This window comes from Glandiceps talaboti, chromosome 9, assembly GCF_964340395.1.
Source record: "Glandiceps talaboti chromosome 9, keGlaTala1.1, whole genome shotgun sequence".
Taxonomy (NCBI): Eukaryota; Metazoa; Hemichordata; class Enteropneusta; family Spengelidae; genus Glandiceps; species Glandiceps talaboti.
The window spans coordinates 19,811,225-19,825,593 of NC_135557.1; the positions used below are offsets into that span (position 1 = coordinate 19,811,225).

At 32.6% G+C, this 14,369-nt stretch overlaps 1 protein-coding gene and 2 long non-coding RNA genes across 3 annotated transcripts in view; 1 reads left to right on the forward strand and 2 right to left on the reverse strand.

The window, feature by feature from the left end:
* Positions 1–13,705, forward strand: part of LOC144440185 (uncharacterized) — a 22,284-nt gene extending 8,579 nt beyond the window's left edge. The window contains exon 8 of the mRNA XM_078129477.1: positions 11,885–13,705. Within this exon, the coding sequence (XP_077985603.1) occupies positions 11,885–12,693 (809 nt within the window). The 3' untranslated portion in view covers positions 12,694–13,705. The remainder of the gene's footprint in view (positions 1–11,884) is intronic.
* Positions 6,795–9,004, reverse strand: LOC144439686 (uncharacterized). The gene is made up of 3 exons (XR_013481136.1): positions 8,894–9,004; positions 7,749–7,858; positions 6,795–6,869 (listed from the first exon to the last, which is right to left on the reverse strand). It is a non-coding gene; the product is annotated as an uncharacterized LOC144439686 (long non-coding RNA).
* LOC144440186 (uncharacterized) lies at positions 10,049–13,220 on the reverse strand. The gene is made up of 3 exons (XR_013481172.1): positions 13,100–13,220; positions 12,201–12,365; positions 10,049–10,158 (listed from the first exon to the last, which is right to left on the reverse strand). It is a non-coding gene; the product is annotated as an uncharacterized LOC144440186 (long non-coding RNA).
* Positions 13,706–14,369: the final 664 nt, after the last annotated feature.

Here is a 14,369-nt window from a genome sequence, read left to right on the forward strand (position 1 = left end):
GAAATTAAGAAGTCTTGGTCTTGTATTGTGTATGTGTATTACTGTATACATTATGGAATCATCAGTAATTACAAGGAAGATGTCAGGGGAAATAGGGTGGGTGTCATATTTTACTTGGCAAAAAGCCCGGCCATATTTTAGAAAATGGAATTAGGGGAATGTCACATTCTATTTTGACTCATTGTATTGTCTAACTTTACATTATTTTGTGATTTTGGCATATCATTTTTCCACATCCCACTGCTGCCACAATTGTACCTTAATATCATAACATATCTGTCATATTACTGCTGACTCCCTTGGAATGATTCAATTGTTGGTGTTCCAGGAGTGAAGGGGGAACAGTATGGTAATTAAATTGTGATATTTGGGGTAATGTGGTTGAGTTGGAGAGTTCAGCTCTGCCAGTTTCACTAATTATAGTAAACAAATAGTGGATTTTTGATAAATAAATGTAAATTCTATTAAAATGTGGCAACATATTGTGATAATATTACTATGTAAATACATGAAACTATAATTTTTGATAATTTATATATTTTAATTTCTTCACTCATTATGTATTTACATGAATTAATTTGAAAAAATGTCCTCAGTGTTGATTTGTGTTAATAAATAAATAATAACTTTTAAAAAAAAATTACATGTATTTGGAATGCAAACATTTACAACCCAAATATTTTGGGCTAAAGCATTCTTTTTTGCCAGGTACAGGTCACACTTCTGTCTATATATACAAAATGTAAAAGAAGATTTGTTGATATTAAAAAACATGTCAATACCATAAAAATCTAGGGTTTCATTAATCAATTTTGCACCAAGTAGGTTTTCTATGCATACATGCATTACATGTATAGCGCCCTCAGTGTTGATGTAATTTTTAGATCGTGTTCTTTTGTTGGACTTTATGAGTCTAAACTGTCTTTACAAAATAATTGTCACTACTTTTCTATTACATTGCATTGTACAATAAACAGGCATTTTATACATTTATTAACCTTTTGCAAGTTATTGAGTTATAAACAAGAATTTTGCGTAACAGGGTAATATATGTTTCACATGGATTTTTCAAGTAGGAAGCCATGATAAAATTGTTTTATGAATTAAAAATCCAAAATATATACCAAATCCTCATCCATATGGTCACTTTCAGTGGAGATATTAGTAATATCCTATTATCATTAAGTGTATATATTAACTTGTACACAGACAAAACTTTCAGCAAACACATATGTTCTTGTAATTAATTTACTAAATGTACATTATCATAACCTGTTGTATATTTGTCGCCTATTTAAATGAAACTTTCACTATAGACCTCTATAAGATCATAGCATGGATTCTATAGTCATGTTATGTAAATATTTTGTATGGATAATAATACTACAGAGACTCTACAGGATTACAATGTACACCAACAATGTGGTTACTATAGACTTATCCTATAGGACAATATATCGATATTAGCCTGTCCTATGACGTCCATGTATATAACGGTAATATGGCAGCCAGCCCTACAGAACATTACCAGGATAGCCTATAGGTTTGTAATAGTTGCCAGTTGGGGCTACACTACTGTCTATATAATACAAAATGGAAAAGAAGATTTGCTGATATAAAAAATCATGTAAATACTGTAAAAATCTACCAAGCAACTTTTCTATCCATATATGCATTACATGTATAGTGCCCTCGGTGTTGAGTTAATTCTTAGAGTGTGATCTTTTGTTGGACTTTATGGGTCCAAACTAAATCTTTACAAAATAATTTGAGTTACTTTTCTATTAGGTAACCCATAATTTGAAATCACTGGACATATCACAACTGTATTATTGGACATTATAGTGATATTCAGTTTAACATCTACATTGGTATCTGTACTGCCTCCTACTCCTAGCAGTGTATGTTGTAATGCAGCTGTTAAGACACACATGGTTCTTTAATAATGATATTATTTGGACATTTTCTTTGTTAAACTACCAATATCAGATAATTCAGCTATAAAGTAATACAGTCATTGAGACTATTTTAATTTTTTAAAATAAGTGTTTGTGATTTTCGTTTTATGCAAACATATGCACACATATATACAATCACACATTTCTACACAAATTCATTCAGGTTTGGGATTGTGACTAGGGTGTGTTCAACACTATGTGACAATATGGTTGTGTTACATGCTGTGTGACAATAGGGTTGCGTTACTTGCTATGTGACTATAGGGTTGTGTTACATACTATGTGACAATAGGGTTGTGTTACAGGCTGTGACTAGGGTTGTGTTACATGCTATGTGACTATAGGGTGTGTTACATACTATGTGACTAGGGTTGTGTTACATGCTATGTGACTATAGGGTGTGTTACATACTATGTGACTAGGGTGTGTTACATGCTTCATATGATGTTTCGGGAATCACCCAGATATACAGCTGGTGTTTCAGTTATGTTACATACTATGTGACTATAGGGTTGTGTTGTGTTACATGCTTCATATGTTGTTTCATGAGTCACCCAGATATGCACAGCTGGCATTGCAGTGGTACATCCCCAAATATATAAAAATAATAATAAAAAATATCCTACGCAAAAAGCATCCATCTCAACAAACGAAAACACGTCAGTTGCCAGTACAACACTTTGAAATACTGTTCTGCTGATCTATTCTAGAATATTTGTTTAAAAGTCTTGTAAAGCCATGTAGTGCATTGAAACATTCAAAACATAGAATTTGAGAACACATCAACAGATCAGTTGGTTATTTCAAAGTGTTGTACTGGTAACTGATGCACTGTCCAATTATTTGAGATGGACGCTTTTGAAAGTTTATTCTTTATTCTGTCATTTTTATTAATTTATTAATTAATTTATTTATTATTTTTATTTATTTATTTATTTATTTATTTATTTATTTATTTATTCATTTATCTATTATATTTATTTATTTATTATTTCTATTTATTTATTTATTTATTCATTTATTTATTATTTATTATTTTTATTTATTTATCTATTTATTATTATTTTTATTTATTTATTTATTCATTTATTTATTTATTTGTTTGTTTATTTATTTATTTATTTATTCATTTATTTATTTATTTATTTATTATTTTTATTTATTTATTTATTTATTTATTTATTCATTTATTTATTTATTATTTTTATTTATTTATTTATTTATTTATTTATTTATTTATTCATTTATTTATTTATTTATTTATTTGAGGATACCCCATTACAATATTAGCCCTGTGTGCAATGAGCTACATAATATTTGAATGCAGTAAGGGTTTTCAGTTTTCTTGTAGTAAGCCGAGCCAGGTATCATTGCAGTATCTATGGGGCTAGACATTTCTAGAATTAATTGTTAGGGTTTTGAGAATAACACATAAGTTACCAGATGATTGCCAGACTTGCTAGGGAAAAATGTACTATCAATTTTAAAAAACTGATGAGTACATTGAAGGAGAGATGATTAACAGAAGGGATTGGACAGTTGGCTTTCACTAGATTGGGTAGGAGTATAAACATGTTTTACATAAGGGACTGGGTGGGGGTGGGGGGTCTGCCATCAATGCAATTGTCAAACTTCACTTTCACACTTCTATCCAACTTTTGGAAACTTTCATGCCTTCAATGATAAAAGGTTTTGTATTTACTACTGAGATGTTGATAAGTTACTGCTAATGTTATACACATTGATGGGTTTCTGCTTAGGCTGGGGTCAGAATTTATGGCGGGGTGGGGGGAATTAGCATGAAAACATTTAAGAGTTCAAAAGGGGGTAGCTGGGAGAATTCTGAATTGGGAGAATATTTTGTTCATAATTTGTACCAAATTAAACCTCTGGAGTGGTCATTTACCCAGGACATCAAACAAATTATTTCAACTTGACCGCAACACCGTCAGAAGCCTAAATTCAATAAGTTTTTAACAGCCATGCGAATGGATTTGTGTATGCCTCCTTCTGTCTGTATCTCTTTTGCTAGTCTCTCTCTCTCTCTCTCCCTCTCTCTCTCTCTCTCTCTCTCTCTCTCTCTCTCTCTCTCTCTCTCTCTCTCTCTCTCTCTCTCTCTCTCTCTCTCTCTCTCTCTCTCTCTCTCTCTCTCTCTCTCTCTCTCGAGACTTTTTTGAGCATTCAAACCCCAGGAGCAGTTGTTTACCTTGTACTTGTACACTTAATTTACCTACCATACATTTATCATCAGGCAGTCAATAGCCAAGTGAATGTGAGTGCTAGTCTGTCAAAATATATAGTGTAGGTACTATGTAATTGTATCAATCATAGTGGTTTGACCACTACAGTTTTCACCATGGTTATACATTGTATCAATCATAGTGGTTTGACCACTACAGTTTTCACCATGGTTATACATTGTATCAATCATAGTGGTTTGACCACTACAGTTTTCACTATGGTTATACAATATATCAATCATAGTGGTTTGACCACTACAGTTTTCACCATAGTTATACAGTAATAATCATAGTGGTTTGACCACAACAGTTTTCACCTTGGTTATTGTATCAATCATAGCAGTTTGACCACTACAGTTTTCACCATGGTTATACATTGTATCAATCATAGTGGTTTGACCACTACAGTTTTCACTATGGTTATACATTGTATCAATCATAGTGGTTTGACCACAACAGTTTTCACCTTGGTTATTGTATCAATCATAGTAGTTTGACCACTACAGATTTCACCATGGTTATACATTGTATCAATCATAGTGGTTTGACCACTACAGTTTTCACCATGGTTATACCTTGTATTAATCATAGTGGTTTGACCACTACAGTTTTCACCATGGTTATACATTGTATCAATCATAGTGGTTTGACCACTACAGTTTTCACTATGGTTATACATTGTATCAATCATAGTGGTTTGACCACTACAGTTTTCACCATGGTTATACCTTGTATTAATCATAGTGGTTTGACCACTACAGTTTTCACCATGGTTATACATTGTATCAATCATAGTGGTTTGACCACTACAGTTTTCACTATGGTTATACATTGTATCAATCATAGTGGTTTGACCACTACAGTTTTCACCATGGTTATACATTGTATTAATCATAGTGGTTTGACCACTACAGTTTTCACCATGGTTATACCTTGTATTAATCATAGTGGTTTGACCACTACAGTTTTCACCATGGTTATACATTGTATCAATCATAGTGGTTTGACCACTACAGTTTTCACCATGGTTATACATTGTATTAATCATAGTGGTTTGACCACTACAGTTTTCACCTTGGTTATATATTGTATCAATCATAGTGGTTTGACCACTACAGTTTTCACTGTGGTTATACATTGTATCAATCATAGTGGTTTGACCACTACAGTTTTCTCTGTAGTTATACACCATAGATAAATGTGTAGATATCACACTTAATTGTGAACATTCATATATGGGGGTGGAGGGGGTTTTGGTCTAGAGGAACTAATTTTATTTATTAAGCTTGTGTGACATTGTGCCATCGTCCGTAAATGGATTAAAGGAAGACATTGACTTTTCTGTTTGTTATAAGGGGTTAAATGTATTATGAGCACTATAAAGTGTGGCCATTGACGAGGCATGACAATGGTATGTGTACTGTATTATTTATGAAGTAGCTAGAAATCAGTTACTACCCAGATACATGTAATAGAGTTTACATCTATAGATCAGTATCATCAAATCAAAACGCAGTTTGGTCTTTCAGATGACTTGATAAAGGGTATGTGCAATCTAAAACATATATATAATAGACATATATCAATACATACAACTTAATAGGGTTAATGCACTGTACAGCAGCCTGAACACAAGATGGCCATTTAGGACTTATGTCTATTGTTAATTGTGATGGAAGAGTGGTATCCAATGCTACTTATGTCTTTCACATAAATGTTTTCAAAGGCTAATACTACCCCAATGTATACCAAAATATTGACTACATGCTGCCATCCATATTAACTTGATGTATTAAAATGTTTCCTAATATCAGCTGCTAGCCTATAAAACAAGGAAACAAGATAGATGAACTGAGTGGGCTTCTTTCAAATACCTAAATAGTTTTATGAATGGAAGCAGGCACATTGTCCCCATTCTTTTGCACCCCAGGCTTTTGCCCCCCTCAGTTGAATCGAAAGTATTTTGAGAAACTTTCAGTTTAGTTTTACTTGTCTATACATTCTCAATTATCTCACTATTCATTCTTGAATCTTACATAAATAATAGATGCTTTGTTTTGTTTGATAAGAATAGAGCAGGTGACATGTCAACAAAAGTGAAAGAATTACAATTTTACAAATAAATAGTAAAATGGGCTCTACTGGCTCTTAATATAAGTCTATGAAACACATCCAAACAAAGAAAACAAAGTATATTCATTTTTAGCAGACTTCAACCATGGTATTGGTGTTCACTCTTTGAAGTTCAACACTAGATTCATTAACGGTAAACCACAAAGAATCATTTTTTTCTGAATGACATAATGTGACTTGATGATAAGGACTATGTTGATATATCATGGGGGAGAGAGGGAGAAGGCAAAATGACCATGCAAGGGGGCAACAGGCCGAGGAGCAATGGGTCTAGAACCCATATATGTACAGATTCTGTGAACACACATCCCTAGGAATTACTGATATACCTTAAGTTATTACCATGCAGATATATCAAACACATTCAAAAAACAGAAAACAAAGAACACTGTATATTCATTTTTAGTAAACTTCAATATTGAATTTCACTCAGAAATTACATAACATATAAATATTACAAATCTCAGAATTATGGCATGATGTGTGTGAACATGGTTGTAACGGTACACTTGTTTTCACATGTATAGATGACTTTATTCTGTGGAGTAAAAAAAAAGAGAAGAAATGTCAACATTATATAATATAAGCAATAACTTCTACATAAACACAACCAGACAGACAGCCATACAGACAGACAGACAGACAAGTGAGCAATTAGACAGACGGACAGACAGACACAGACATACAGACAGACCGACAGACAAGCAAATAGACAGACAGACAGGCAGACAGAGAGATAGACAGACAGACAGACAGACAGACAGACAGACAAGCAAGCAAATAGACAGACAGACGGACAGACAGACACAGACATACAGACAAGCAAATAGACAGACAGACAAGCAGACAGAGAGACAGACAGACAGACAAGCAAATAGACAGACAGGCAGAGAGACAGACAGACAAGCAAATAGCAGACAGGCAGACAGACACGGGGTGAGTGTATATGGGATGAAATTGAGAAAGGGAGTGATAGAAACAGTAAAACAGGTTGAAAATAAAAAATATAAACATAACTAAAGGAGAGAAATTGTAATAGTGAAAAAGAACAAATGTGAATGAGAGTACAACAAACAGAGAAGAGAAACAGAGGTGAATAGAGACAGACAAGATGGCTATAAGAAAGTATGTGAGAGAGACACACACGGAGACAGACTGAGATGGATGGATGGATGGATGGATGGATGGATGGACAGACAGACAGGAGTTAGGGAGTGTCGAATGGTGACAGTATACAGGAGCCAGAATTGGGGAGTGATGTGTGAGAATGCATGAAAAAGTTACAACTCAAGGAGATAGAACAGTGTGACACGGACAGTAGGGTCAAACTATAAATTAATTAATTAATGACTGTCATACTAAAAATAGACACTAAAATAATTGTTTATTAATGAGAAATTCTGAAACTTTATCTTACCAAAGACATTCCTCTTCACTCACTGGCAAGTATTGATATTTTTCACTCTGACCATTTCATCTTTCTGTCACTGTCAGTCTAAAACTAATGTAATCTTACATTCTAGAAATCTGTAAGACAAGGTAGACAAATGTTTATATTAGAATTGGAGTGATTTTAGAATAAATATCTAAAACTATTGTAAAACTACTGTACAAATATAAAACTATTTTACTGTACAGTAACAGAAATCATTTGACAGATTTCACACATTACAATTAACAGCGCCCTCTATATATGATAAAACTGATATCTCAATACTTGGATGTCAGCAGGACAGATTCTAGATAAATGTCACTTTTGTCTGATTTCACTATTTCTGGTAATAAAATTTAAGAATTCTCAGAACAATAAATCCATTGTTTTAGGGACATTGCAAATGTATTTTGACTGTAGACCTAATTCCAGTATTTTATACCACAACAGAATTATCTAATCTCAGTGAATTTCTAACTATAGATTGTAGTAACTATAACTATATATAGATATAGTGTGGTGACATGAACACATTTGGCTACCACATAACAACAGCCTAGCTAGTAATACAGGAGCCTCAAACATCATCAGACAGACAGGTATGGGGTGAGAGTAGATATAGGATGAGATTGGGAAAGTGAGTGACAGAAAGAGTAAGCCAGGTTGAGAGTATAAAATATAGAGACGTAACTAAAGCAGGGGGGGGATTGAGAAATTGTAATAGTGAAAAAGAACAAGGGTGAATAACGGTATAACAGACAGAGAAGAGAAACAGAGGCGAATTGAGAAAGACAGATGGCTATAAGAAGGGATGAGAGAGAGAGAGAGAGAGAGAGAGAGAGAGACAGAGAGAGAGAGAGAGAGAGAGAGATCTCGAGAGACAGAGAGAGAGACAGAGAGATGGATGGATGGACAGATCGACATAGAGGAGTTAGAGAGACGTGTCGAATGGTGACAGTATGCAGGAGTTAGAATTGAGGAGTGATGTGTGAGAATGCAAGAAAAAGTTACAACTCAAGGAGATAGAACAATGTGACACCGATAGTAGGGTCAAACTATAAATTAATAACATTAAAAATATACGGTAAAATAATTGTTTATAAATCAGAAATTCTGAAACTATATCTTACCAAATACATTCCACTTCACTCACTGGCAAGTATTGATATTTTTCACTCTGACCATTTCATCTTTCTGTCACTGTCAGTCTAAAACTAATGTAATCTTACATTCTAGAAATCTGTAAGACAAGGTAGACAAATGTTTATATTAGAATTGTAGTGATTTCAGAATAAATATCTAAAACTACTGTAAAACTACTGTACAAATATAAAACTATTTTACTGTACAGTAACAGAAATCATTTGACAGATTTCACACATTAAAATTAACAGCCCCCTCTATACATAATAAAACTGTTATCTCAATTCTTGGATGTCAGCAAGACAGATACTAGATAAATATTACTTTTGTCTGATTTCATTATTTCTGGTAATAAAATTTAAGAATTCTCAGAACAATAAATCCATTGTTTTAGGGACATTGCAAATGTATTTTGACTGTAGACGTAATTCCAGTATTTTATACCACAACAGCATTATCTATTCTCAGTGAATTTCTAACTATAGATTGTAGTAACTATAACTATATATAGATATAGTGTGGTGACATGAACACATTTGGCTACCACATAACAACAGCCTAGCTAGTAAGACAGGAGCCTCAAACATCATCAGACAGACAGGTATGGGGTGATAGTTGATATAGGATGAGATTGGGAAAGTGAGTGACAGAAAGAGTAAGCCAGGTTGAGAGTATAAAATATAGAGACGTAACTAAAGCAGGGGGGGGGGGGGGATTGAGAAATTGTAATAGTGAAAAAGAACAAGGGTGAATAACGGTATAACAGACAGAGAAGAGAAACAGAGGCGAATTGAGAAAGACAGATGGCTATAAGAAGGGATGAGAGAGAGAGAGAGAGAGAGAGAGAGAGAGAGAGAGAGAGAGAGAGAGAGAGAGAGAGAGAGAGAGAGAGAGAGAGAGAGAGAGAGAGAGATGGATGGATGGACAGATCGACATAGAGGAGTTAGAGAGACGTGTCGAATGGTGACAGTATGCAGGAGTTAGAATTGAGGAGTGATGTGTGAGAATGCAAGAAAAAGTTACAACTCAAGGAGATAGAACAGTGTGACACCGATAGTAGGGTCAAACTATAAATTAATAACATTAAAAATATACGGTAAAATAATTGTTTATAAATCAGAAATTCTGAAACTATATCTTACCAAATACATTCCACTTCACTCACTGGCAAGTATTGATATTTTTCACTCTGACCATTTCATCTTTCTGTCACTGTCAGTCTAAAACTAATGTAATCTTACATTCTAGAAATCTGTAAGACAAGATAAACAAATGTTTATAATAGAATTGTAGTGATTTTAGAATAAATATCTAAAACTATTGTAAAACTACTGTACAAATATAAAACTATTTTACTGTACAGTAACAGAAATCATTTGACAGATTTCACACATTAAAATTAACAGCCCCCTCTATACATAATAAAACTGTTATCTCAATTCTTGGATGTCAGCAAGACAGATACTAGATAAATGTCACTTTTGTCTGATTTCACTATTTCTGGTAATAAAATTTAAGAATTCTCAGAACAATAAATCCATTGTTTGTGGGAAATCAGGATGTATTTTGATTTTAAAAGATCTAATTTTATACCACAACAGGCTCAGCATTATCTAATCTCAGTCAATTTCTAACTATGCAGATTATCAAAGACACATTTAATTACCACAATACAAAATTTGAAGGAAAAAAAACTAGCCACAGGAGCCAAAAACAGCATAGCCCATAAAATTGGTCAATAGGGTGTGAAGTGAATCACTTTATAAGCAAACTAAAAATTTAAAATGTAAAGTAATGAATGAATGAATGATACAGGCAGGCAACAACAAAATAAAAAAGTTTTCATGACATTAAAAAAAACATTAAAAATTAAATAAGTCACCAACAAACACTGCTTAAATTTTACTAACAAATTAAAAACACATTGTTTGTAATATCTAAAACAAAAAATTCAATTTTCTTTGGTCATCATTTTATGTTGCCATGGTTACAGTGTTAAGATTTAATAACTTTAACACTTCAGAAAGACTAGACAATCAAAATAATTATCAGAATTAAACAATATTTTTTAAAAAGTAGGCAAGAAACTGAAAGATGGATAATTATTGAAGTAGTAAACAAGAGTCAAACAAACAAACAAAGTCTATTTTGCATAAATTTTTGATATTTTGATTACTGTGAAAAGTTTTAAATATTTCAAAATCATGTTGCCATGGTTACATAGTGCTAAAACAAATGAAGGTTTTATACTAGTTATTAACCCTTATTTCATTTTCAAGTTTTCTGATGAAAAGAATTTTGGCAAAATACATATGAAAACAATTACTGGAATAAATCTGATATTTTACAAACAAACATCAAACTCTTGCATAAAGTCATAAAGAGTATAAATAAATAGTGATCACTGGGTTAATAAAAATAAGTGAAGTTCAAAGTGAACAAGTAAAACAGAAATTTTCTAATTATTTACATTTTAGCTTTTTGTATTACCATGGTTACAGAGTTCAATTATCAATAGATTAACCACAAAAAATTCTAGTTATGGTTTCAATAAATTTTGGTGATAAAAATTTAATGTACCAAATGATTAAACATTAAAATAAAATGAAACAATCATGAAAAATAAGACAATTAAACATACACTGGAGTAAATTTGAGGAAATTTCACAAACTAACAAACAAATCACCCTCCCCACAATAAAAATAAAATGTGTTGGATGTATAATGTTTCATTAAAACTAAAAGAATTGAAAAATCTTTTTAAATAACAGCTACAATTACACTTTTATCATTTTAGCATTTTGTGTTGCCATGGTTACCATGTAATAATTCTAGTATATATAACACTCAATTCTGCTATCAAGTTACATTCAATTTACACCAAGAATTTTTATAGAAAATCAACTTTTCAGAATATTTATCATAATTCTAGTTGTTGTCTGCTAATTGACCTTTGACCTTTCCTTTTATTATTCCAGGATTACCCCGGAAAGGCACTATCCGTAAATTCACAGGTGAAGGAACACAGTATGGAAAACTTAAAAACCCTAGGGGACTATTCCATAGGAATAATGGAGACTTTGTTTTGTGTGATAGTGAAAATTATAGGATTTTAGTTTTGGACTGTGAATTGAATTGTAAAAGTGTAATTCAGTTCAATTCATTTGATAAGTCATTCTTTCCTATTGATGTCGTTGTGTCTAATAATGATATATTCTATATTACTGATTTCAGTAACGACAGTCTGGTGATTTGTACTGAGAAATGTAAAATTATCAAAGTTCCACAACTTACATATCAGGGTGAATGTATCACACCCAGGGCTGTATGTCTGTCAATGGGATACATCTATATTACAGATTGGTGGAATGGTTGTGTATATTGTATAGATGGTAAATCCTACAAAGTTATTAAATCATCACATCCACTGACTGGTGGTGGTGGTTGGCTCTACTCTATCTGTGTAAATACAAAGGGTCACTTTATGATATCAGACTATGTCGATCATTGTATACATATATTGGATAAAGATTTAAACAAACTCACAACACTGACCCATCAACTCTTACAGTCCCCTAGAGGACTCTGTCTGGATCAGTTTGATAATTTGTATGTGTGTGTTGGTGATAACGAGGAAGGCAAACTGTTGAAATTTAATTCACAGGGTGAATTTGTGTCACAAATAGCTGACAGTGAAGTGTATGACCCATGGAGCATTGTTGTTACAGATGACATCATTGCATGGACAGAGTTTTGGGGTCACTGTGTAAAGATATTGTACCGTTAAAACAGAGATGACAACATTGCAGAATGTAGACTTCTAAATTTGATTTTGAACTTGAAAATGGTGAGATTTTTTCATGCATAATTTTATTATGCAGTGATGTACATATTTCTAAAGACATAACATTATCATACTGGGATAATGTTATTATTTTGTGATAAAATTGTGACTAAAAGAGTCCATTTTGGATCAGAATTTGAGTTTACCTTGTATAAAATCGATCGGTTGGTAACTACAAGGTATATTTTTGAATTTTGAATTTTTTAATCATTTTTTTATATCACAGCACACAACAACACTGACCGGCTAATACACTATAGACCGGTAAACGTTATATCGTGTAGACTGCGATTAGGTTGTCATCTCTGTTTTATATTTTGATGTATGCAAGACATGTAAATTATCTTACCTGTACTCTGACTGAAGTGTTTCACACTTATTTCAGGTAAAAATTCCACTCGATGTCAGTTTTTATCGCTAGATTTAACGATTCTTTACCACAGCGACGCAGTACAGTGCCTACACTTGTGTTGTACTGGAGAACTAATCCCTCACAGGTCACATCCGACAGAGGGCGATATTCATCACAGACTAACATTCCTTCACACACAGAGGACACGCTTCTTGAAGGTGGCGAACTTGCGTTTTTTATAGAATGTACAGTTCTGTTATGTATTGTCTCTGTTTTCAGAGATTTGTTGTTATGATTTGATTAAATCTAATTATTTGTCGATCTTTTCAGAGAGTTAAATGATATGTTTTGATCACATTTTAGTGGAAAATAAAACCACTCATGACAGACATACAGCGTTTTTATGAAATGGGGAAATTGAAAGTACAATGACTGTTGTTTTAATTCAACATTTTGTCATGTATAATTTGTACTATATCAATAAAACTAGTCAACTTTATCAACTTTAATTTATAACAATAGATTAAGGAAGTGATTAAAAGTGAACGACATCTAGTCAATTGTTTATATCCAGTGACTATTTTACAAGAGATATCACTTATACTGTGTACAACACAATGTACTAATAGAAGCATAAACTTTGCAAAGAAAGTGATTTTTGTTTTATTTTTATATGTAATCTAGATTTATTCAGAGATATGTCATGAAAACATTAGTTGTGATTCTAACACAGATATAGAACGTTAATAAAGTTGATAAGTGTTCATAAATATATTTTCTATCTTCATGTCTGTTTTGTTGTTTTCTAATTAGATGTTATTCACCAATATTTTTCTTCGTTTAGCCAAGGAAAATATGAGTGACCTAAGGGGCCTTAGTCATTAATTGACGAAGCTTTTAGTTCTTATGAATCATTTGCATATGTAACTCTTTCCAATAGAGATACAACAGTCCTGTATACTAATAACTGAAAATTAATGTCCATTAGGGAGCGATCAGTTTTTACGGCCGGGGGTGGGCCGGTAAATCAGGGGGGGGGAGACCTCAATTTGGGACTCAAAGAAGGGGGGGTGTCGTCATTTTTACGAGGTGAATAACACATTAAATCAATTCAAGGAATACATAAAATCAAATGTAGACTACATAACAGTGCATACAATTAATCAAAACACATCTAAAAAATTCAAGGAATACATAATATTAATTACAACAATAGTTTTATTATGTCTACATAATCATGATAATTGTGACCAGAATGGGCCCCCAT